A 27,055-nucleotide genomic window follows, 5' to 3' on the forward strand; every position below is an offset into this window, starting at 1 on the left:
GTATAGTCTTAGAATAAAGATGTAACATTTTAATCACACAGTAATGGTAAAGCATTGCCATGTAAGCACCATGGCATTCCTTGACAGCAGAAACACAGCAGACAATTTCTTTTTTTTTTTTTAAGCTAGAATATATAATACATTTGCAGTAACATAATTGTCACTCAGGCTACGCAGTGCTTCAGTACAGATACAGGAGTTGGTTCTATTACACCTCCCCACATTTTTCATCTTAGAAACAAGAAAAATACTTAAAGCAAAATATCTAACTATTTCCAATTCCACTACCCATTATTCACGGAGATCCAAAAGGACACTGGTAACCTCACTAATTTCACTGAGCAGAGTGACCGGGTGATTTTTTATTTTAACTTGTAATTTCCCATGCAAATAAAACATGCTTGACAGCATGTATCTGTAGTTGAAAACAAAAGACAGTGAAAGAAAACAGTGTTAACAACAACAGGAGTCACACATTCATAACTGAAAAATGAGTTAATGATGCACTCTCTTGAGCTGAAGCTGTAACAAGGTTTGTATAAACACATTCAAAACAGATAAACATTTTGACACATATCTTGTACTGTACCTTGTCATATTTGCTACTGGAACCAAAGCCAAAAATCAGAAGGTGACCGTGAGAATCAGTACATGCAAAATGCTGCCCATCAGGAGAGCACTTGCAGTCAAAAACTGCACCATGTCCTTGTCCTTCAATCTGAAATACATCAATATACAAAATGATTAAGTTACCAGAAACAAATTGTTGTCAATTATGATTAGCAAAACTGTGATGCTGATGTTGAAATTTATATAAAATCTGCAAGGTAGTGTACTGCTAGATGGAAGTTCCTTTAAAACAGCTTACTTTTTTGGCTATTCGCTTTCCATTGGATTTTTAGAGTAATGCTCATGAAAGATGCCAAATTGATAGTAGTAGAAACTGACAGACTTAATCCACAAAGCAGGCACAGTACAGGAAGTGAAAATAAAAGCTTCCCCTTTGAATGTCCTGCTAATAAACCTAAACAGAGAGCTGGGTCCAGTTCAGGGCTTTAGTCACTACACCATTTCAATCCTCTGCCTCTTTGCTAAGCTAGCCCATAGCAATGGCTGCTGTGGTGCTTCAGGACACCTGCCCACTACAAAACACACTGACATTGACAACCCACATTACACAACTTAGCAACTGCCTCTTTCTGTAATTCCTACTCCTAATTTATCGGAGTGGGGGAGGTTTTGATTTTTGTAAAAACTCCACTTTTTAAAAGGAGAACTGCAAAGATTTTAAAAAAGGAATTTTTACCTGATACTCATTTTCTGTTTTCCAGTTCCTTTAAGCCAGAACAAATGGGTTTTTGTTTTTCCCTGCAACCTGTCAATCAAGCAGAGGTGACCAATCACCACTCTGAATTTTCACGTCTTCAGCACCTCTTCAGAAAGCCCCTTTCTATTCTCCCCAGTAAAGGACTTCTGCATTTTCTTTAAGGAAAAGAAAAAAAAAAAAGAAAAAGAAAAGAAAAAAAAAAAGAAAAAAAAAAGTAATTCTTTCCCTAGCTGTGGAGGGCCTATGTACTGCCAGAACAAACAACAGTATTCAGCCTGCACGCAGAAGCACTATATACTTCAACAGCACCTTCCAGGGGCCATCAGCATTACTTCCAAAGTTAATGAACTAAGCCTCAAAAATCCTGTGAAGCAGGCAGTGCCTTCACTAAATTGCAGACTGAGACTAAGGCAAGAAGTCCATTTCTTTTGCCCAGAGTCCTGCAGCATTCCTGCTCCCCTGCACACCCTCCCGACAGTAAAGGCTGCTACACCTATGACCAGGGCTTCAAACATTTGACCAAGGTCTTTCCTACTACAAGTACTCTCCATAAAAGTTTCTGGATTGGGATAAAAGGAACATAAATCAATTCAAGTTTTATGTTCTATTTTGCCCATTATTCCAGAAGGAACAAATTCTTAATAGAAGTATCCTACAGACAAAGATGGAAAATAAAAACAGAGCTTCAAGTGAGTGGCACTAACATTGCAACAGCTAAGAACGCAGAATTACTCCAGGCTAAGCAAGATCCAACAACAAGGCAAAATTACAACTTTGTGCTGCTTTTTGCATGCAGAAAGCTCATCTTATTCAAGGGAGACGGTATGGAGAGGCAGATAAAAAGGGGAAGGAACTCCATCCCAAGTGCAAGCTTTACAGATGTATAGGAAAAATCTCAAAAAGAAGTACATACATAAGAGACTGCTGACTCCCTTACCCCAACAAAAGAAATATAAAAGTATCAAGCCTCCTAACATTCAAGTTCTTCCAGGGTCCTCCTATAGAGCCCAAGAATTGAAGACTTTGTTTCACAAGGAAAACAAAGCATAACTAGGGACGAACTACTTGCTAACTACTGGGGGGGGGAGGGGAAACTTAAAAACAGAAGGAAAATAAATCTGGATCTTAGATTGTTTTTTACTTTTAATTCTTCCCAGCAAGAAATGGCTTAGATGGACCATTTTCAAGAAATTTCATGTATGAAATTCATGAGTGAAACATTATTTGGAAGACATTCCTTTATATAAGAAAGAAAATACAGTCATTTACTTATTCAGTAATTAGTACAGATTAAACAGTTTCACTGTAAATATGGTCAGAATCTGGTGTAAAACATGCTTATAAAAAGTACAGAACTAGGATTGTTTAGTACAACCCCTCAAGTGTGGTGTACCACTACTTGGAAATTAAGACCTTTAATATTACAAAAACAAAAAGTTACTCTTAGTGATAAGCTTCCAAGGCACAATTGCTATTAAAAGCAATTGGCAAAGCCTGCCAGAGTGTGATATCTAGTGTATATACATATACATATATATACACACACACACATAAAAATATTTTAATAAATTACACTCCACCATGGAATTCCTTTAATAATAAAGTTAACACAGGATTTGGTCACCTGGAACAGAAACTAAACATTAAGTTGCAAAAGGTAAAGCTGAAATAAATCAATGAAGTTCTAACTTTGGCAAGCTAAATGTAGGACTGAGCAAAAAGGAAGCCTTCCTCACTCCATCCCTTTTAAGTCAAAGGTACGAGTACTGTCTGAAGACTGCATCTCAAACAAAGTGAAATGTTTTTTTCCTTTTTAAAACCTTTCCTTGCTGAATGAGAGGATATCTGTGGCAGGGAGAAGACACCACCACCATGAGAACAAAAAAGCACACTGATTAATTAAGAGCTGCCCATACAGTGTGAGGACTGCCAATAAGTCAGCACATTAAGACACTTGTTAGCAAAGCAAGTAGCAAAGATTCTTCAGTTACAAACAAGGAAGAAATTCAGGCGCATACAAAGAAGAATAAGGTAAGATTACTTTTATTATCAACAACTCCGAGAATTATGCCGTTTGCCTGCGTTTTCATTTGCAAGGAAACAGAAGGACATCAGAATGTCAAAGAGAGGAATGTTGATTAAGAATGAAAATGGACAGCTATTCTTTTCCTCTCGGTTCAAAAGAGTTTGTTGTTGTTAAACCAGAGATAATAGTTCTGAAACTACAGTATAAAGAAACGTCTTAGATCCTCAAAGTAGTTTCTTGTTTCAAAAATGGAGAAGTACCTAGAAAAAGAGAGAAGATGGAGCTTTTTTGACCCATTATCAATAGTTAGTATGAACGACTTAGAAGCTACTTAAGGAACACACAGCACATGCGGTAGAAATCACAGAATCACAGAATGGCCTGGGTTGAAAAGGACCACAATGATCATTGAGTTTCAACCCCCCTGCTACATGCAGGGTCGCCAACCAGCAGACCAGGCTGCCCAGAGCACATCCAGCCTGGCCTTGAATGCCTCCAGGGATGGGGCATCCACAACCTCCTTGGGCAGCCTGTTCCAGTGCATCACCACTCTCTAAGTGAAGAACTTCCTCCTAAAGAAGCAGTAGAGGTTACCAGAAAACTTAGCAGACTTCCTTCATTAAATTAACTGATTTTGTATGCCAAGAAAATAGAATTCATTTATTTAAAAACAAACAAACAAACAAAAACAGAAAACAAACACAAAACCTAGCTGGATTTCACAGGCACGGCACTGTCACGTGACATGGCACCTAATTCAAATGGAAGAAATTGTGATTGGTAGGAGAACTGTGCCATAGGCAAACTTACTAAGAATGGATAATAGTTTTTGGTTTTGAAGAAGACGCACAGAGCTAAAAGAATGCAAACAGCAAAGTCCCTCCATCCAGGTATTTCTATTAGAGACTACAGAAAAAAAAAAAAAACTGTTGATGAAATGAACATTAGCAAATCAACCACTAAGAATAGATGTGGGACACAGCAGCTGAAGCAATTAGAAGTCAACAAGAAAAAAATGCAGTAGGCCATGAACGTAGTAAGATTATTAGAAATAGTTTTCTAACAGAACTCTGCCCATGCACTTCTACCTATGCAGTTCCATCTCATCTTCCAGCACAAGTCATCAGCATCATTTTAAGTCAGTGAACTAAGTCTTCTCTAGTCTGAGGTAGATATTTTCCTTCACATTAAGAGACTGAGGCAATTAGTTGGAAACACAGGAAGAAAGATCACTGACTGCAAGGCATTACATATGATGCAACAACAAAAAGAAAACTATAATCCTAAAGCACACCAGAGGTACATCCAGACAAGGAAGAAAAAGCTCATACACGGCTAGACAAGTAGGCAATAAGACAAAAGAACTCTTCTAAAAGAATACAAATAATTTTTGCTTCTCATACTCACGAGAAGCAAATTCCAACTGCAACAGCTACAGAGAAATGTTTTCACTTATTGTGAGAATGGAAAACCTCAGAGCTCAGTCTCTTAGCACAGACACTAAGGAAAGAGAACACATATTCAGAATTCTTTAGCAGGAAGACTGCAAGCCTGCTAGAATGTTTGGGTACAATTGAAAACCAATTACAAGCAACATTCAAATTTGAGAACTAAAATTTAGATTCTTCCAATCACAACAACAATATGCCAGAACAACTTTCTAAAAATACCAATAAAAAGCAAAGATAATTAATTGTTATTAAAGCAAATAGACTCTTTTGTAAGTGTTGACACTATATTACAGCTGCTTAAATCAAGTCAATCTCGAGCTATTTGGGAAGTCTCCCCTTGCATATTTAGGTTCTCTTTTGCTCTAAGGAGCAATCTCTGATCTGTGATAAGCTAAAAAAATATCAGACTTCTTACCAAGTCCATTAAAATATCTTACAGATCACCCATGGGTGCTGGAACTTAGATAAATCTCCAAGAAGTATTTACAATTTCTTTTTTGTTACTAAATACTCTGCAAATTCAGTACTGTATTTCTTTTTGCTTTTTTTTTGTTTGTTTGTTTTTCCCCAAATTAACAAAGCATGATGAAGTCTTTACTCTTCCAGATCCTTTATATGTCTGTACATACTACTCAAAGGTGAAACCTTTCGAAAAGATTTCAGTAAGACTACAACTGACCAATTCAAAATCTTAAGTCGTTCTGTGTTTCAGATGAGGTCCAAGACTACAAAAATCTATATTATCCCAGTAAAACAGGAATTTTCTTCAGACATTATGAAGGCCGCTACATACAAAATAAATGGTTTTTAAATCTCCACTAATGCTGGAGATTACAATAGTTTGTCCATATGAGCAAGTGGCTTGCCTTTCCACATATTAATCCAAAAGAATCACCTCATATGGCAGAAACAATCGATGCAGAGAGAACTCTGTTGAGCTGTCCTGAATGAAATCTGATCTTCCATGCCATGCTTCTGAGAGGGACTACAACTTTTTAGTATGCCATTTAGGCTAAATCTCATCGGGAATCTGCCAACAATGCCTAGGCAGGCAATTCAGGCTTACTGATTAATGAAAAGGAAACAATGTTGTAACTGATATGATAATGCTGTTGGGGCTACAGTTTATCAGATTGCACCGAAAATAAAAGCAGCGTGAGAACATAAGAAAACAGATCAGTGAAAGAATACACTTTCACTGAGAAGATGAAATTGCTCACTAAGAGTTCAAACTAATGACTAGACCTCAGAAGAAAAGGTACGAAAAAGACTGCTAAACAGACATAAGGAGGCACAGCATAGTCATTGCCTGTTATGAAGTATTCATTTAAAAACAAAGGACAGAGCCAACAATCAGCTCCCTGAAGGAGGAGCATGCAAAAATAAAAAAAAGAATTGCAACTTGGTAGTCTCTGCTTGATTGACAGCTTGCAGGAAGAAACCCCTTTGATCTCAATCAGTTGATGCTGTTATAACACTGACACAGTAAATTCTAGAAAAAAAGTAAGGATTAAGTTGTAATTAAATATTTAAATCATCACTGGGGGATGGGGAGAGGGAGTCCGGTGAAATTCACAAAAACTGGACATCTCCATTATGAAATATATTACTACAATCACCTCCATGCCAGTTCCCAATTTTCCCACACTTTTTTTCTTCTTTTTTTTTTCTTTTTTTTTTTTTTTTAATAAAAACTAAGATGTGTAAGGAGAAAAAAGACACAGACTGGGGAGAGGGAAAAAGTATCCCTCAATCCAGTAGTGTGGCTGGCTCTCCAGTTACTCTAAGGAGGGTTACAATTACACCCTCAACGGTTTCCACTGCGTGAAACAGTAACATTCTTATGGGATGCTTGATCAAGTTTTGTGCATAACTCTTTTAAGTCGCTGTTCACAGCTTCACATAGATTCACAATACATCCAGGCATCAAAGCTAAGTGAGAGTTTCTACTAAAATCTTCCAGATGATACGGTATATGTTGCAAGGTTGGGAAAATGTAAAAGCTTGAAAGAAAGGCCTTGCAATATGCTTACCATCTATCTTACAAATCTTACACTTGGAAAGAAATGCACTGAATCAGGAATATCAGACAAGTTTACATTAATTACGTATCAGCTAGTAGCTGTAGATACGAAAACAAAACCTCAGACATTAGCTTCAGCAATCATATCCTTATTTCTCAATGTCCATACGATTTCGAATTTTTGTATCTAAAACATAAAGCATTTATTTGCATTAACAGGTCTGCACATATTAAATAATTCCTGGCTGTAAAAAGGAATCTATTCACAACAGTAACAGTAAAGCAAAGCCATTAAGAATGTATCATCTGCTTGAAGCTGTCCCACTGAGTGACAGTACATATTTGCAATTTCAACAACAAGCATGTAACACAACTATTTGATAGCTGCATTATATAACAATTAAATACAACTACTGCTTTAATATCATCATTACATTTGCTAATTTTTTGTCTGCATTTCTAGAAGTACAACCTGTTTCATTATGATATCATCTGATACTGCAGCAGCACATTAAGACCTATTCTATTGTCATCTTCACATAACCAGGAGAGAGTGGCTTTACATAGTATGTAACACCTGCTTGCTGATTCTAATTGCCCAAGTGCTTTTAAAGACAATCAAATGAAATAAAACAATTTCAGAGATCATCTTCAAAACACAAAATCTGGCTTTCAGTTTCTTCAGCCCAAGGCTTCTCAAGAAACAAGTAACCTTAGAAAGAAAACAAAGGACTGAAGAGATACATTTTTTCATAGAGTTGGATCTAAATTTTAAGACTAGTCAGAAAACCAAGGGACTTAGAATTAAGTTTATCAATATCCAGAAACAAATCTTACTATTGTAATCATGTAACAGCGTTACCTACCTACTGCATAAGAAGTTAGAACACAGTCTAACAGAAGCTATTGCAGCAAAGTAACAAGTATATCAGGTACCAATGAAGAGCTGTGTGTCCTCAGACAACCTTTCTGAAACGTTTCTACCTAAGTTTTGCACTGCTCTTAAAAAACTTAATAATACTTTGATTCTCTAAGTGTAAAAAGCAGATGCTAGATTCTCATCTTCTCAATTGCAGACACAGATCTACTGAAGCAAAGCATTTTTCTTCAGATAATCAATGCAGCACATAATTTCAAAAACGCATCTAGACTTCTATTTCTATTACCTCTTAGCTTCATGAATACTTGACATGAATGTAAAGACATTTTTAAAAAACAATTTTAATTGATAATTACATTGAAAGTAACAATATGTATTTCTTTGTAAAAAAAATGAAGCTGAATATGACATTACATTGAAATTGAGGTTTCAACTAGACAAGCCAGTCCAAGCTTCTGTCAACTTGGTAAGACAGTGCACAACACTAAACACTTTACAAAAGAAGTCATAACCCAAAGAATTCAATAGTTATAAGGTTCACCATTTCATTCATGTTTTTATACTAGTTCAAAATAATAAGCCTTCAGGTTTGTGGTTCCATCCACCCTCCCATCCCAGAAGTGTGTTTACCAACTTCTGCAATACCTTTCTAATCCCAACCAAGCACATTAGCACAACATCCAAGATAAGCACGAGGAGCTTCAGAGCTGCTGTTTCCCACCAACGCACTCAGGAAGGCAAATTATATTTAAGTTCTGATGCAGCAACAGAATGCAAAGTCAGAATGACGCATAGTGCTCAAAAGGTCTATAAACATTTATTTCATGTTACAGTAGGATGTCCTTTAACCTCTAAACTCCAAGGATGAAAGTTTCATCCCCAGTTATCTTTAAGCACTTAAAAAAAAAAAAAATAATAATAAAAAGAAGTGTTATATTTATGCAGATAAATTTGAACTTCAGTCTAAAATCTCAAGTAATTTGCTTCTGAGCTGACAATTTTGTAATAGATAGGATGAAAATCACATATTACTAACATTAAAACTGCAACTGCAAAAAGCTTAAACGTGTTAGCTAATGAACACTTTTCAATTCAGGTCAACACTGTACTCATTTTAATGCATTGTTTTCCATACAGACAGAAGAAACTACATGCTTCACACTAGCCTAATCTTCGAATAAGCTATTTAACATTCTGCAAAATTAACATGAAAGACTAAGACCTTGCTTTGCTTTTTAAAAAGTTCATATTTAAGGTTTAAGCTTCATCATCTGTTGCTAATTAGTAAGCATGCTGAACACAAGCAAGTGACAAGAAATCCTAGTTCTAGATACAATTGCAATTTACATAAAGTAAGTAACATTTTGGATGAAAGTTTGGGAGAGCTCGCCATGAGCTTCCCACAGCAAAGCACCTGGAATGAGAGAGAACAGCTAGGATTTTTGTACAAAGATTTAAATGAAAATAAGCACAAGCTGAAAATGCCACTTCTGCCCCCCACCTCCACAAACACAAGTTTTCATGTGTTCTGCAGAATGCCTCATTCTACCTTACAGCAGCTACAGCTATCAAAGATAATGCTGTCATTGTAGGTCTCAATGAAAAAGCAGGTCTTATGCTTTGGACTGGTGTTTTTCAGAGACAGCAAAGAACTGTTACAGAATACCCTATTACTTTGTCCAATACTGATGCAACAGGGAGGTCAGCATTCCCCCAGGGCTTTGCAATTCTGAAGGTTTTTTCTGCTGGTTTCCATAAAGCAGGACAGAGGGTAGAAGAATGACTAACACCCACTCAAGCAGTAACAGTTAGGGCACTGTAAGACATCATCCATTATTCTTCAAGTATCAATCTGGTTTCCAGGGGAAGCAACATGCAGTCAGAGAGAACAATCACATTTCATGGAGAGATTAAAGCTTTTCTTTTGCAGTGTAACTGAGGCTGAGGATACAGGAGAGGGAGAGGATTTCTTTTTCTCCCTCCAAAAAGAATCAAAGTTGCTTCTAATCATTAGTTTACAGTTAGTGCATTTCTGAAGTACACTCATGTAATTCTTTGGAATCAGCAAACCCACAACAGCTGAAGACACACAGTGCGACCTTTAAGCATCATAGGCTAAGGTGGTTCGGCTTGTCAGCAAGTTGGAAAAAGGCACAAAGGCAGGAAGATTTTGAAGTATTCAGATTTGTCAATTTAATACAAGACTGTAAAAACATTCTTTCAGTATCAGTATTTCAAAGCATTCTTCAGAATATGAAGGCCACCTCTGAACTCAATTCAAAGTAGTTTCCAGAAATATCATTTACCCAGAATGTCCCAAAAAGCACAACAGTGCTCAGAGGTCTTAAAGCTAAGGTAGAAACAGGAATTGATCCAAATGAATTCTTCACAAGCATTAGGAGTAGAACTTCATGATTACAAGCAAATGTCTGAAACTTACAAGTTCAAGCACATAGGAGCTCCTGAGGCATGTGCATAACATGAGATGTAAAGAAGCCTACTAATGGCTGTACAGAGCCTAACTTCTCCAAGATTCAACTCGCAAGGAGTCAATCCAGGAAGTCAGAAGAACAACATCTCATCACGTAAGATGTTGGTTGGTCTTGCTTGGTGTTTTTGGAGTGGGTTGTTGTTGTAGTTTTTGGTTTTTAATATATCAGGAGAACCTTTTTGCTTTTTAAATATAGGTATTAGTACTCCTACTTTCCTGCTTATTAATTTCTACTTTACACAAAGCAGTTTTTCTTTATTTTAAGCATAAAGCTTTTATTTTAAACATAAAGTCAGAAAGACTCTGTTAACCAATATAAAAAGCTTACAATAATTGGAATGCCTACTTAGAATATTTAATTGAGTATCTGATTCAAGCAATTATATTTGAAGCTAACAGTGCAAAAATAAAAATAAAAAGTTCTACAGTTAACAAAGATTGGGAAAATTCCCACCCATCCCTAGTCCTTCATTCTTGCTACTGTATTACAGTTATCATATTCTCAGCTGCATACTTGCAAGTAATGGCAGTCACCATATGTTCCTGCAACTGTTAGGCTATGCTGCAAACCAAATTATTAACCAAACACAAAAACAAAAAATAACCCCACACAACAAAGTGAAAGGCCTTTTAGTACATATCCTGAAATAGTCTAGGGAAGATTTTTTTCCTTTAAACATACTTCTCCTGGGCAGCCCATTCATGACACAAGTAGTATTTGCCTTTCTGCAGGAGAAACCTACTCATTAAAGCTCCAGACAGAAGGAAAGCTTGCTGCAAGTAGTCTGAGCCAGCAGACTTCAGCCCTGTCAGTTATTGCAGAAGGGAAGTCACAGAAATCAAAGAAAAAAATCGAGGGCATGGCTCCAATACCACAAAGATATTTGGAGTCAAACTCAAACACTTTATGTGTGATTATAATACCAACAAAAAACAATCCAAACCAACCAAGACTTTTGCCTCTTCCCAATGTTATTAAGTACCTCCTTTTTGATCTGGAAGACTCTCAAGTTCCTGTAGTTTTCTGTCCCATCAAACATTCTTAGAACTGAGAAACTTTTGTTAAGGCCTATGGGAATTTTAAGTATTAGGCCAAGTTACAGCACACACCATTCAAGTGACAATACTGGAACCAAATACTAATAAACCAAAACTCTTAAGTCGAATAAAAAGTAACTCAGTGAGGAAGGACATCTGAAAGAAAATGGGCACTATGACAACTGAGTGGTGAACACATTTTATTATTATTTTTTAAATGGCCTAACAGAGCACTAATCTTGCAAATTCAAGCTTTTACAAAGCTTGGAGCCAAAGGTTTCAATTTACCTAGAAGAGATGTACCCAAACCAACGTACTTCAGATTCAAGATTCACACCTCTCTGTAGCAGCACAACTTCAAGAGTATGTTGGGGAAAAAGTCCATTCTAGAAATTCACAGATGAGACAACCTCCTGGGTAAGTAATAGGCATTGAATTGAACACCTTGCCATCCAAGAAGTAAACAGAAATTAAGTGTTCTGTTTCCTAGCTGAATATTTAACTAATAGGCAGTAACAAAGAGCTGAATACAACTCCTAGCCATGTCTTAATTCCTGTTTTTGAGAATCTGCCTTACCACACAAGGGACTCAAATGCCACACTGCAGACTGGAATAAGAATTGGCAATTCAAATGCATCTCTATGCCCTCCATCACCAACTAGCTCTGACAAGACAGCTTACCATTCAGCATTTTTTTTTGCCCGTGTCCACTAAGACATTGAAATCTAACATACTGTTCAGTACGTTGAAGATGTTCTGGGTGATTGCATTCCACTTTGGAGATTAACAACCATACTCTCCAAGAGTTCAGGTGCCAAGACTGTCAAGTCATTCAGTGAACCTGGGTAATGAGCCACAGTTTCAACATTTACTAGGTTTGTGCTGTCCTTCTGCAGCAAAAACACTGTTTTTCTGAAACATATAAGCTCTAAAACTAAGCAGTAGCAATCACTTAAGGTTTATTACCCTGGGTTTCTTTGCAAGTCTTCTAAATGCTCATCTATACAAGCAAGTTACAACCCATGAAATTACCCTAGTATTCCATCACCAAAACCACAAACTCAGTTCATTCCTTGAAAAAAGGAATGACAAAAATATACAACACATTTTACAATAGCAGCTGTATTAAATTAAGAATGGCAAATGTATTACACAGGCTACAAACAACAATAAATGGTTGTATTTGCATGTGCAAATACACTCCAATATTTATTTGCTGAATCTCAAAATTGTTTAAAAGAGCTTTAGACATCTCAGTTTTGACATTCCTATGGCAAATTTCACTATTTGGGGTAGGATAGGGAATAAATTTCTTGAGTCTAGCCAACCAAAGTCTTTAAGCTAAGCCAGTAGTGTATGATCATGAACTAAAACATCAAGCTGTGCAATTAAGACCTATACAAAAATCTATCATCACAGTGGAGAGTACAAATGAAAACATGGAATATATAAATTATATACATACTTACAGAGAGTAAGCCCATATGTGTAGATAGTCACCTATGGGATCAAGCTCTATCATTAATTAAAAAAGACTAAAATCTGGCAGAAACCAAGGGTGTTTCAAATTCAGTTGCGATGGTGCTAACTAACTTAATAGCAAATTCAAAGTTAATTAAAAAAAAAAACAACAAACTCAAAGAGAATGTTCTGCATGACACTCAGTTTCCAAGTGACATCTGTCTGCAACAAGTAGAGGAATCAAAGTTTTTGAGCCTTGATATAAGTTCAACACAGAACAAAAAAAATTATCTGGCTGCTAGGGGATTTGCAATTTCACATTCACTAACTGGATAAATGGAATTAAGTTTCAAACTGACTCAAGCTTTGATTTTTGATGCTGAGAATGAAAGAATTCAGACTGGGGAGAGCTTAATAAATACCCAGTTCCACTTTAGGGATTTGACATGTTTTATATATAACAAGCATTCCACATAGGAAGGGAATACATGATTAGACTGATTATCACTAATAATCACCTAAGATTTTTCTAATTCAACCAATGTCTCCAAGGTCTGCAATTTTTACAGGAATTTTTGCCATGAAAAAGACAGGCAGTATTAGTTATATTACTACTGACAGTTTCGCAAGGCAATGATGTGAGGTTCTTGAATGGCAAAGTAGATACCTCATGTCATTCAAATTTCAGGTTTGGTTATTTTAATTTATATTCCCCATCTGATTCAAGATAACCCAATCTGTAAAAGCGTTCCCATCCCCTTCTGTTTTCCAGAAGTATGAGATGGCAAACTGAACAAGCCCATGAATGTTACAGCAGTTATCAGAATAATTTAATAGTGGCTAATATAATGATGTTCCCAGTTGACACATTGGTTAGGAAGCTGGGAAAAGACTGGCAGCTCTGCTCATTTGTGCACTACCTTAGTAAACCAACAACATTTAACAGTTGCAGCTCTGTAACAGTAATCCAATTTCACACTGTAGGAGCACCTTTCCCCTGTAATCTAAAAAACATTCCAATTACCACTCTTGTCTTTTGAAGTATCAGACAGAGAACACAGGTGAAACATACTGTAGAGATACCTCTCACTGTAGAGGATACCTGCCTCACACATCTTTGAGTGAAACTGATTGCCAGATTTACAATTTCCCTCACCTCACTCAACAGGCAGACATTACCACATTTATTTCCAACACAATGCATGTATTATCAGCTGCTAAGAGCTTCTGATTATCTATACATTTCTTTACAACTCTGAAGATTTTCAAATGAGATTTTCAATCTTTTTCAGTGTTTGTGCCTCTTCTCACCCTTGATTCATACAGTTCAGTTTTTTCAAAGGGTTGCCCAAAGTCCCAGGCATCTATGATTTAGATTCTGACAGCTCCTGAATGGACTCGTCTAGGTTCTCCCACAGATTTCAGTAGAATTTCTTCTCTGTGAACTGTTCTGTACACTGAACATGTCAGAACTTTCTCTGGGTTCAGAGTCCATTTCCAAATGTCTGATTTTTGTTCTTTTGTTTGGTTGCCTGGTTTATCTTTTTCTCTTTTCTTTTTTTTTTTTTTTTTTTTTTAAACCAGTGTATCTATGCCAGATCTCTTCTTCAGATGATTCTTATGCTGGCTTCTAAAACTGTCATTCCACTACAGCTGAAAGCTGGATGAAGCTTATTCTACAACATTCTACAAATTTTCTCAACTAGTAGGCAAGGTCTGGATTGCATAACACAATACCTTTTTGAAGAATATGACACATAAAGACCTACTTAATATCAATAAGCAGAAAGAAATACCTGTTACATCCACCTTCCAGAAGAACTAGCATAATGCAGAACAGATCATAATTGAAACCTGCATGAGGAGGAGCTCTAAACAGAAAGGCTGATTGTATTCAATCAGAGCTGAGGCAGCATACAACACTGTATGAGATCAGGTGACTCCTGAAGAGTTTTAGCCAGATTAAGAATTAGGAACACAAAAAAAATAAACGTGGTTTTATCTCGGTTTCCCAGGCAGGAGATAAGAGTACTACAGGAGGGCTTCTGTCACCCTGCCTCTTACACATGTCTCTGACAATGTAAACTAGCATTCCAATTTCTCGTGGATGAAGCACGTTGAAAAATGACACTATGGAATACAGCCAGAAGACTTCTCAGATTTTACAAATTCAGTATTTGTCCCACTACACCGATCAGAAATTTCTCTCAACTTTCCTGGATGCTGGACCTTGGCCTATATATTACAAATGCATGCCTCAAGATGGCCTACACAAAAATGTATTAAAAGCAAAAAGTTTAGAAAGGCTGCACTGGCATATCTGCATAAAGCATAGTAATTACCATGTTGAAGTAAGACCGGATTTTGACCCCTCTGGCCAAATCCCAAACTATGACATTCCCGTCATGTCCAGCAGAGAAGAGAACTCTTGGATCAAATGGATGAGGTTCAAGTACAAACACTTCATCTTCATGGCCCTGAAATTAAAGACATAGCAAGATGAACTATTGGATTATCTCAAATACCATTCAATATGGTAACGCAAACAACTACATCGTTAATCTATGAAAATGTTCACCATTACTTTGACTACAGTCTGTTGTTTGTTTTTTGTTGGTTTTTTTTTTTGTATCTACATACTATTCTCTATGCAGTTGCAATTTTAGATTTTTAATAAGTATGTCAAGTATGACAGCTTCAGAACAAATTTGTCCCACAACTTTCATCATGATTTTAAAAGACCAGAGTTCAAATTTGATATTTTTTGTTTTAATGCTTAGTAGACTTCAATTTGCTTAAGTATGGTTTAATTAGAAATTTAATTTAGAATCAGTCAAGAATCAACTGTAATACTACAGTTAGATAATTACACCTCCAGAGTTAATATCAACCTTGCTTAAAACATTCTCATCTCACAGTTACCTATTTTCTCAACTAAAATAAGTAAAAGCCATCAGCAAAAAACTTTATTTTCTTTAGAAGACTGCTTTTTCGTATTCATGGAATGTTGAGATTGCAGTAACAAATGTCTGTGTTTAATCAGCATAACTCTATTAACGGTATTTCAAATATCTGCCTAACTAAACAAACGTCAAAAGAAACAACTTCTGTCCTTTCAAGATAGTATTTTAAGAAAAAAGTAAAAAATTAGTTCCAGACATCTCAACAATAATGGCAATTTGCAACTTTTAAGCTTTATTTTCTACAAACCAGCTGAGATATCTTAACTGCACTTGAATCATGTAAATACATTTGCTAAAGCTGCAGAGAAAAATGAGTGAAGAAGAATTTTGATTACATACACATGAAGTCTGCATTTCAGATTGCTAAATCAAGGTAGAGCACCTTACCATGAGAATATGAATGAGTTGGCCAGTGAAAGAATTCCAAACTTTCAGTGTCATGTTATTGACAGCAGTTATAACAGAATTGTCATGGCGGTCCCACGCCACCATGGTCACTTTCAGTTTTGTAATTTTATCTTCTACACCTTGTAGAGTTTGTCTAAAACAAAAGAACAAGAAGAGCTTCAAAGCAATTCCAGTCTGCTAAAAAACCTTCTGTCCATAACAAATGATAATATGATAATACACCTGTGTATTACTTTATTATTGAGAATATCAGTGTTAATTCTTCAAGAACATGGCAATATGAGATGCTACCCATTTTTCAATACATACAATCAAAAAAAGAGCTATCAGTTCTTAAACAAAGACTACAGAGTCCTCTCAATATTTTAAAAACTACATTATATATACCAAACTACAGTTTAATTCCATAGCAGTTGTTGAGTTAGCTGAAGAACAAAAATCCAAACTAGTCAATTAGCGAACAGTAATTTAGCCTGGAGAATATCAGTGTTAAGTACTTATAAACACAGAAAGAAGTATTCTCATACTTTCAAATGAGTTAAAATTCTCAGGAAACTTAGAGTATAACATCACCACACTTATAACACTTTACTATCAGCAAGTTGCACTTACTCTTGCATGCATTTTCTTTTTTTATCCTTATAAAAATGGAACACTAGCCTCCTGAAATGTAATCCAAATTCAAACAAATAAAGTGGACAAAAAATACAGAATCTTCCATTTGCAAGGGAAGCTCTGAAAGTAATGCCTCCTATTTTAATAATTTGGTAGATGTCGGTACTGCAGTAGAGATTGAACCTTCCTGCCAATATTCTGTTCCATTTTGTTGCTCCATGACAGATTTGACAGAAGGCAGCTGATGGGCAGTCTGACAGCACGGCACCTGACATGGAAGTGCAGATGAAGCAAAAGTGTGTAATTGACTTCCTCCATGCAGAAAACAATTGTACCCACTGGCACTCACTGACTTTTGTTGAACACTGATGGAGACCAAACAGTGGATGTGAGCACAGTGAGGTGGTGTGTAATGTATTTCAGCTACTACGATGGGTCACCACCATCGGTGCAGATTTTTAAAAGCACAGCTCATCACTGGCAAAAATGCACAGCTAATAGCAGTGAGTATGTTGAAATGAGTGCTTTGTAGCTGAGAATTGGCTTTACCAAAGTGTTATTGTGCTCTTTGTATCAGCTGTAGTTTTCACGGAAATAAATAGGAGGCATTACTTTCAGAGCACTCTACATTGAAATACAACACATGACCTAATTATAAATAGTGTACAGTTCAAAAGTACGACATGCCACTATAGCTAGATTCCTTTCTAGATACAATGCAGAACACAGGAGTCGTCTTATAGGCTGAATTCTTTCTTTCCTTTCAGTGCACCAATTTCATTACTTCTGATAAAATTGTGCTTATGCAAAAAAAGATCACACCACAAAGTGCAGAATTGCACGTTACTCTCCTAATCAAAAAAGACAAATGAGAATTCAACTACAAGGCTGAAGCAAGCAGCTCAGTTTCTCTTAAGAAGTTCTGCATTTTGACCATAATGAAAAAAGAACCCATTGCTATTTTTTCCAGGATCAGTTAAAACCAGTAATTTTTATAGGCTACATTTTGAAGGAAAAATAACTCAGATTTCATTTTCTAGTGGTAATGTACAACAGACTTTCATCCAAAAGTTCTATACTCATGTTTTATTGTGCCTACCCATAACAAGATACCCTCTGATCCAAACTTTTAAGTAAATTATAAGAGCTCTTTTAGCCATCTCTTCCACCCCTCTCTTAGTCTTTCAGATGTCCTTTCATGGAATTACTTACGAATATATATATATTCTTATTCAATAAACTCTTTGAAACCACTCAATATGATCAGTTTACGGAAAAGATTTACCCATTAAATCACTTTAAATCTTTCTAATAATCTAATGTTGGAAAATGTTTCCTCCAAAATAAATAAATAATTATCTTCTACAAAGTCTCCATCTTAAGCCTTTTTAATCACTTAGTCTACTGTACAGAAGTTTTCCATACCTACAAAGCTTTGTGAATTCTCAGATTATTCCAGCCAAGTGAGAACCCATTACATGGCAGGTAACTTATTTGCTCTGGCACATGGTATGAAAGAACTCAAAACCCCTTTTCTGGGCATGTAGATTCCACAATAACTTTTAAATGTCACTAGAATGCAAGAAATCTCAGTAAGAGATCTAACCTGGTTTTCTTGGTCCAGAAACCTATGTTAAAAGCATGAGTTTAGCCTTCAACGTGTCTTGTGTATCTTCTACTCTCTTAATCTAACCAATGTACTAATGGAGCTATTATCAGGACAAACTAATTTCCACAGTTAAATATGTAGTTAAATATTTGTTTTCATTGGACTTCAAGAGCTAGACAAGCATACTGCACATTTAATCCATAATCATTACAGGTGGCTTTTTTTTTTTTCCCCAACATGACAGCAAATAAAAATCAACAGAGTTCAAGTATCTACGGGGTAACAGAATATTTGATATTACTTACCCTGATGGGCGAGTAGCCATATCTAACAAAATGCTTTTCCATTCCCTTCGCTTAAATTGCCAGATTCGTGCTGTTCCATCACGGCTTCCACTCACAAATCTAAGAAAAGGGGAAAAAAGTAAATTAGATAATGAAGACCATTGCACAAAAAGAGGTGGAAGCTAGACAACTCAGAACTCGGAAAAGTAAGCTGAAGTATTCGGAGTCCAAATATTGTAAGAATGCTGTACTACCAAGTTGAGGTGAAAACACACTTCATGGACCAGTAAATATTTAAAGGCCTGTAAAAAGTGGAATTTTCTTCCCTAATACGAGCCCCTTAGAGACTAATAGCACTTGGATCCATAGTGCACCTTGCAGAGCTACCACACTGCTCTGCCATTGGGACTCAAGAGCCCAGCGAGCACTGTAACACTGTAACTCAGCTATCACTGCCTGAAAAGCTGCGGAAGTAATTTAAGAGGTGAAAAAACTCAAGTGCGAGAAGAACTGAAAGCCGAGTCTCAATTTAAAACACACAAAATCTATCACAATACTTATTTGAACAACTGCCTCTGAACAGCTGCTAACAAGCTTGAGCTTCTTCCCCACCTTTTCTTCAACTTTTTTGGGGGACAGAAGGAAGAGAAAGAGGTGGACAGAGGAACACAATGCAGCTTGTTTTCCAACTGCTTGCTTTGCAATAAAAGTTTATGTTACAGCATCATTCGAATGAAATATCAGAAATTTCACAATAAACTGAGGTATGTTCTTTAGCATTCTTCACATTCAAAATCCAGAATTTCAATGATGCATTTATAAAGGGCAGCTAAACAAAGACTTGTCTGATTTAAGTGATTGTTGGGTAATAGGAAAGGTACTGAACAAACTGAGAATATATATGCATATTAAGTAAAAAAAATATATATTTCTGCATTCCTTAGTTCACACAATTCATTGCAATGAAGACTGGTGTAAAGCTGAAAGATATTATTTAAAACAACTTACAGATGTTTTCTGTGTTGAGGTTCATATAGTAAACTTTGTTTTTTCTAACTACATCAAGAATATTTACAAATTTCCAAGTCAAAAGACTAGCTGTGAATAAATAAATGTTTTGCTTACCTGCTACTACTATTAGAAAACTGAATGCTGTCAACTTTGTCCTATGCAAAAAAAAAAAAAAAAAATTATCAAAAGTGATTCCAAACTAAACAAAATCATTATTTAAATCAAATACATATGTAATTTTAATAAAGTATTTACAGTATGAAACTCCAACTCTGATATCTTCTCTGGCTGACCTGATCCAAAGAAATAAACCCTAATGATGTGATCTGTACTCCCAGTAGCCAAAAACATTCCACCTGAGAAAAGAAAACACGGGTAAGTAATAATAACAAAAATGGGCAAGCTAATGATATTGCAGAATTTTCAGATGTGCCTAAGATTAAATACTTGTATTTATTCTCTTAACTGTACAGTTGTATCTCATTTCAGTTTTGCCTTCAGTAAAACCAAAAAAGGTTGGAAACTCAGAAGTTAAACTTGTGTTTAATTGCCTCACATTTGTTGTCACATAAATAGGCATCTGGAGACATATTCAAAAGATTAGCTAACTACAGTGATTTGTTTGTGACTTGGCTCTCACTGGCCTCAGTCTTAGAGTAAATAGAATGGAAAAAGAACTCCAGTAATTCTGAAAATACTTCTCTGCCATTTTACTATTTTATCTCATTGTTTACACTGCATTCTTCACCAATTGCCAGTTTCAGGAATCAATGAAGTTCAGAGCATAAGAACCTGCTAATCAATGTTTTCTTAGTAAAACCCCTATAAATTCCATTTTAGGTGAAGTTAACTTTCAGAATTGCTCTGAGGAAGAAGATTTTACCACTTTTTAAAGAACTGTGGCCAAGAAGCTTCCTTTTGACATGTTATGCTCAACTGTTGTCCAGAACTTCTACATTACCAGAATAATAATGCACAGATTCAGAACATTATTAATATTTAACATTTCTTTCAGTAACCATTTTAACTCAGTCTCATCTTACTAACAAGAAATATGCTACAGTAACTGCGTTGGACTTCACTTTATTCTCCAAATGGTTTCTTAAACTGAGACAAAGATTAAATAAATCAACAAATCAGTCTTTTACCAGCGCTAAAAGAAGAGCAGATCATTTGGACTCCGGGCCGAGGGCGTTCCGTAAACTTTGTTGGCCTCGGACTACAATAAAAGAAACAGTGAAATAATTTCCTACTATGAAGTAATTTTTTTCCTAAACAGAAAAGCCAGAATCTTAGAAATAAAGCACAGAGAGACAAAATTAAATATGATAGAACAGATGGCTGCCCATCTATAAACCATTTGCTGTGACTATGCTTCATGATCTGATCTTCAGGAAACTAAAACACACATATGGACCAAGCAATTGCATGTATCACTCAGAACTGTGCCACAACTTAAATCCCAGATCTCTCTCCCCTCAAATATTGACATAGAAAACATTTTCCTTTAAGTCACCTGTAAAGTGGAAGAGAAGACATCAGAGCCAGTTACCCAAGGTTCAGTTTTAAACCACTGAGTTTATCAGAGCTCTGGTTTTCTCCTGCTATATGTGGCTGTTTTTACTAAAAGAAAGAAATAAAGTCTGGCACTCTTTGTAGGCAAATACATACACAAGAAAACGTAAATAAAATTTCACGTTTTTTACAGTGTTAGATGATAAGAGTTTCATCAGAAAGCACGTATTATTTGCAGGTAGCACTAGTTCCAGATAACCCCCACAGAGTGTTACAATAATGCCTGGAAGCATTTAAGAAATTTTACTTCCTGCACTGTGCTTCCTCTCTCAGGTATTTCAATAGCTGATGTGCAAGCAGAACTAAAGAATCAGTGACTTGGCACTTTAAGAACGCATGTATAAAAACAAAACTAAATCAGGTCCTTCAATCAGTTCAGTTCTGCTCACATACTGCAGCAACCCCAGATCAGTAGGTGGTCTTGCACAGCATACCATCTGCAAACTTCGGTCCTTAAAGAATAAACTTGCTCGAGAACAGCAGCATTACACCCACAAGTGTCATCACTAAAGATCTGTTTAACATAAAAGAATGCATATTCATGATTTATCTAAAACTTTCTCTTTTTAAATCAAAATGGCTTTTTTTTTTCCTCAGCTGAAGGCAGATGCATAAGAGACCTTTCTCCACCTATCAGCTATCGCTATCTCAAAGAAAGTAGTAAGCATTAAACCCTGATCGAGTTTATATACAGACTAAAGTATTAAACATGCTGTGAACAGCAGTTAAGAAATTTTTCTCTAACTGTCCATTCAGTACAGGTTGTTTCTGAACCTTCCTTCAGGAGCTAAGATTACTCTTAACATCTCCCTGCCAAAAGTCTTTACAAGACACATTAAACAAGACAGATCTATCACACAAAACAGTTCAAATCCTTCTTAAGTGAGATACTAATTTAAAATGAACTATCAGATGATTCAATATGCAGCTTACATAACATGGAGCAAGTGTAAATAGAAAAATAGGCTGCTGTTCTCTTCCACTGTGGTTTGTGGACTCTGCCTTTGGAGTTAGGACAGCTGCAAAACAGAGCAAGTATGCACTTACGTTCTAGTTCAGATAATCAAATTCTCCAGCTTACATCTCTCTAATGTGTGCTATTTTAGGCATTAGGAAACAAGATTATGGCATTCTTTCACACTACAGCAGACCGCAATCTATATGACAAACTGGAGAATCAGTAACTTGGGGAAGTAAGGGAGGTGGACGAAAGGATAACATCTGGAAAGTTAATTGTTATGTTTTAACAAGCCTTCTCACTCAAATTATACAAGCAGTTGAAAGACACTAAGATACCTTCAACACTTCACAGGTCCAGGAAAGCCCTGGTAAGCCATTTTCCTCCCAAAATGAAAGGCTTCCATCAAAACACAACTTGAACTAAGAGCAGCAGTCAAAAAAGCAATTTCACACAGAATGGCCCAGGTTGGAAAGGACCTCAAGGATCACAAATCTCCAACCCCCTTGCCACAGGCAGGGCCACCAATCTCCCCATTTAACTGCAGACTAGGCTGCCCAGGGCCCCATCCAATCTGGCCTTGAACACCTCTAGGGACAGGGCATCTACAATCTCTCTGGGCCGTATGTTCCGGCACGTCACCACTCATAGTAAAGAACTTAATTTGCACTATTTGCTTCAACCAAGGACAACAATCCCCCATACAAACAGCTCACAATTCATCTTCAATGCACGCTCCTAGTGCAAGAATGGTTATACAACCCAAGCCACGCAGTCTAACCTTGCTCTGGACAAAAAGCAGCTTAAGCAAGATTTATCAAAAAAGAAAAAAATAAACCAAAACAAACAAACAAACAAAAACCCCTCATCCAACTTGAGTACTCTTGGTTTACAAACCACCAGCGAACAAAGTCCAGCATATGTGCATTTTAGTGTATGACCAGTTCCCTTAACATGAGCTGCTTTCTGCACAAAAATGCAAATCCCAAGTATGCTACCACCCTGAAGATAGTTGAAATACTAACATTTGCTTGTCCAAAATAGGAATTATAGAATCATAGGATAGCCTGTGTTGAAAAGGACCATAATGATCATTGAGTTTCAACCCCCTGCTATGTGCAGGGTCACCAACCACCAGACCAGGCTGCCCAGAGCCACATCCAGCCTGGCCTTGAATGCCTCCAGGGATGGGGCATCCACAACCTCCTTGGGCAACCTGTTCCAGTGCATCACCACCCTCTGTGTGAAAAACTTCCTCCTAATATCTAACCTAAACCTCCCCTGTCTCAGTTTAAAACCATTCCCCCTTGTCCTAGCACTATCTACCCTTGCAAACAGATGTACCCCTCCTGTTTATATGCTTCTTTCAAATACTGGAAGGCTATGAGGTCTCCCCCAAGGCCTTCTCTTCTCCAAGCTAAAGAAGCCCAGTTCCCTCAACCTTTCTTAGGAGAGGTGTCAAAATAATCAGCATGTTTTGCTGATTTTTTTTTTTTTTTTTTTTTTTTTTTTTTAATAGAGCAGACAGAAAGCAGTACAGTGAGTTCCTCTATCCAAATCTGTGAGACAGTTCTGCTGCTCTGTGCACTTGGTCTGCCAATAACAGACTAACACTGGAAACTCATGATCCAAATAGGTGGCATAAGAATAACGAGAAAACACAGCATCTTCCTTGAAGCACTTACACAAATATTTTGCAGTGCAAGCTACTTAACTTCTGTGCACTGATAACAATTCTATCTCATACCTGAGGCAATTATCCATCAAGTTTTGATGATCTATGATTGATTTTCTCTTCTCCCCACTGTCACTTGAAAAAGGATGCAATTCTTGTTTCTTCTACTCTAACCCAGAATAGTAACAGAGACTAAATGTGGGGGAAGTTGCTGATCACTTTATTTCTTATTTATTTCCCTTTGAACCACTTTCACTGACCTCTTCATCTACAGAAACAATTATCTGACCCACTTCTCTATTTAGAAACAAAAATAATACGACTGGAATGTTACTGGAATGCCTCTGGGCATACTCTTTAACTGCCTGATCGGAAAGCTCTTCACTGAAAGAACAGGAGCACACAGGTGGCTCCATGCAAGTGAACATCATGAACCCACACCAGTCACAGAATCATATGAACAGTTAGTCGTTCTCTTTTGAGCAACACTGAGAATTTTGTGGCCTGCCATTCATCCTATGGCACAAATATCTACTGTAAAGAATCTTCCTGCAGTTTATGAAAATAGAGCTGTTGCCAGAAATCTCCTGTTCAGGCTATGTGTGAACAAAATATTCAACATGCCTCAATGAAGTTATCCAAACAAGGGGATACCAACATAGGATGCCTCTAATTTCAGAGATACAATTAATAAAGCAACAGAGCTACTGGCAGATAGATTGCAGAAATCCTTATGTTTAGAAGAGTTAAAGAAATAAACATTTGCAATAAAAAAAAATAAAAATAGAAGAACCAAGATAAGGCCTATAAGAAAAAAAAAAAATACAAACCAACAACAACAAACATACAAAATGCTTCATAATGGGCCTTAGGAATAAGATTCCTCTTTCCTTTGACAGTTTTACTGCTACTACTCATTTTCCCCAGCACATCACTGAATGGATATGGAAGGAATAAGCCATGTTTCCACAGTTCTGGAAGTAGATCTAGATCTAAAGGTGTAAGGAAGAACAATCAAAGACTCATAGAGGTTAGAAGTGACCCCTGGTCAGACATCTAGTCCAACCCTCCAGCTAAAGCAGGTTCCCTACAGTAGGATGCACAAGAAAGCATCCAGGTGAGTTTTGAATATCTCCAGAGAAAGAGACTCCACAGCCTCTCTAGGATGCTTGTTCCAGTGCTTGGTAACTTTTCAAAGGGACAATTGCCTCATCCAAAACTACAACAATCCTTACCTATTACTGAGGCTGAGTGCCCATGAACAAGGTCTTCTGGTGAAAAACTACACTGGATTCCCAGTTTCACAGTATGATTAACATGATTTACAATGATCACACTTAGAAAAGTTTATAGTTTAGAAAATTAAGTAGAACCTCCTGTAACTAACAAGGTTAAGAAGAAAGACATGGAGACTTTTCTGAGTGTGCAACTATTTCAGTATGCTATGTAACATACAACTATGTTCCAGTCCTAACAGACACAAACATTTCCTATTTAGATTTAGTATATGCTCTAGTTTTCATGAAAAAGCATGAAGTACTTCAAATGCATAACTATACTAAACTGGAACAAATACCTACAGATAGTTTCCTACTTCCAGCTGTAGCTGAAAATGGGTGTAAGAACAAAAATAGTACACAGTGATAACTTTCAGTTTCTTCTTTTATGCTTTCAACACGTATAATAATCTGTGACAAGGAGTTCCATAACTTAGCTGCATGTTAAAAGCCATCTCCTTCTGACTGTAAATTAGCTAGTTTCAGTTAATACCCTCCAGCACAAGAAGATTCCACAGCCAATTACTATACAACCTCTTCAGGACACTAGCAAATGTACAGGTCTTATTCATTTCATGCACTCACTTTCCAGACTGAAAAGACATACATAGGTTGCTCCAAAAGTAATGCCTCCGTTTTATTTCTATGGAAACCCAACAGCTACAAATGACAAAATTACTCTACCTGATAGAGCACATTCTCAGCTACAAAAATAAATAAATAAATATGATTTAAAAAAAAAAAAAAAAAAATCAACACAATCAGCACCATTAGTTGCACATCTTTGCCAGTGATGAACAAGAGCTTGCATGCTACACTTGCAAAAACCTGCAACAGTAGAAGTTATTGACTGTTTCACAGCGGCTATACTGGTCTCACTGCTAGCAAAATGTTGCACAACTAGTCTGCCCCTCCTTGGCCCAAGTAGACAGAAGACTGGAGGCATCAAATCCAGACTATAACGTTTGAGTGGTAGGACAGTCTCCAAGCAAGACCGGCAACGTGCTCTACAGTACTCAAACTGGTATGGGACTCAACATTATCATGCTCCAAAAGAAAAGTTGATGTCTTTGGCTTGATGCTTGAAGTTCAAACCTTGAGCACAATCACTGTCACAACACAGCAGTCAGAATTGATGGTTTGTCCAGATTCCAGAAAATCGGGGTGGGTCACCTCTTTCCTATCCCAAAAGACAGGGCACATCACTTTACCTACTGAGGGCTACATCTTCAGTGCTGAAAATTCACATGTCCCCACTCCACAGATTACACATTTTATCTTCAGCTTCATAGTGGTAACATACATCTTGTCACTGTTAATGAAGCAATCCGAGAAACTGTCACCTTTGGCCTTGTATTGGTTCAACAGATCCTAATGAATTTGAGTATGGTGCACTGAATGGATCCACCTAGTGCACGCTTTGATACCACTTTGATAGTGCACCTAGTGATACTCTAATGTTGCCACCATTGTTTCCTACGCATTCAAGCTAATATTAATCTCCAAAGTTCCCTGCCCATAATCCACCAATTAGCATGGATGCTAATGCTAATGCTGAGATGCTCTTCACTGAGTGGTGTCACAGCTGTACATGACCTTTCAGAACACAGTCTTCCATGTTGCCACTGTCACCATTGAAACGCACCACCCACCACCCCACTGTGTACCCACTGTTCAGTCTCCATAAACATTCAGCAAATGCCGATGAATGTCAAGAGGTGCCATCTTTTCTGCACAGAGGAACTTAATGACACACCTTGGCTTTGTATGGACTTCCATCTCAGACACCATTTTGTTAGACTGCCCCTCGGCTGCTATCTGTCACATGACAACAAAATGTAATGGAATACTCACAGTAAGGTTCAACCTCTACTGCCATATCACCTCCATCCACCTCTGACATCACGGGCCAACATAATAAAATAGGAAGCATTACTTTCAGAGTAGACCTCATAGTTTTAAGGGTCCCTCTATCTTCTCAA

At 36.9% G+C, this 27,055-nt stretch overlaps 1 protein-coding gene across 2 annotated transcripts in view; it reads right to left on the reverse strand.

Annotated features, from left to right (window-relative positions):
* The window catches only part of LOC122171991 (pleckstrin homology domain interacting protein), a 100,928-nt gene that overhangs the window by 49,586 nt on the left and 24,287 nt on the right, over positions 1–27,055 (reverse strand). For both annotated transcript variants that reach the window (XM_042839954.1, XM_042839946.1), the window contains exons 7-13: positions 20,737–20,807; positions 19,844–19,944; positions 19,703–19,743; positions 18,599–18,697; positions 16,049–16,202; positions 15,041–15,175; positions 590–718 (exon numbers count right to left, since the gene is read on the reverse strand). In XM_042839954.1, coding sequence (XP_042695888.1) covers positions 590–718; positions 15,041–15,175; positions 16,049–16,202; positions 18,599–18,697; positions 19,703–19,743; positions 19,844–19,944; positions 20,737–20,807 — 730 coding nt within the window. The remainder of the gene's footprint in view (positions 1–589; positions 719–15,040; positions 15,176–16,048; positions 16,203–18,598; positions 18,698–19,702; positions 19,744–19,843; positions 19,945–20,736; positions 20,808–27,055) is intronic.

This window comes from Centrocercus urophasianus, unplaced genomic scaffold (genome assembly GCF_019232065.1).
Source record: "Centrocercus urophasianus isolate 14NV4802_14NV808 unplaced genomic scaffold, USGS_Curo_1.0 seq_10, whole genome shotgun sequence".
NCBI classification, from domain to species: Eukaryota; Metazoa; Chordata; class Aves; order Galliformes; family Phasianidae; genus Centrocercus; species Centrocercus urophasianus.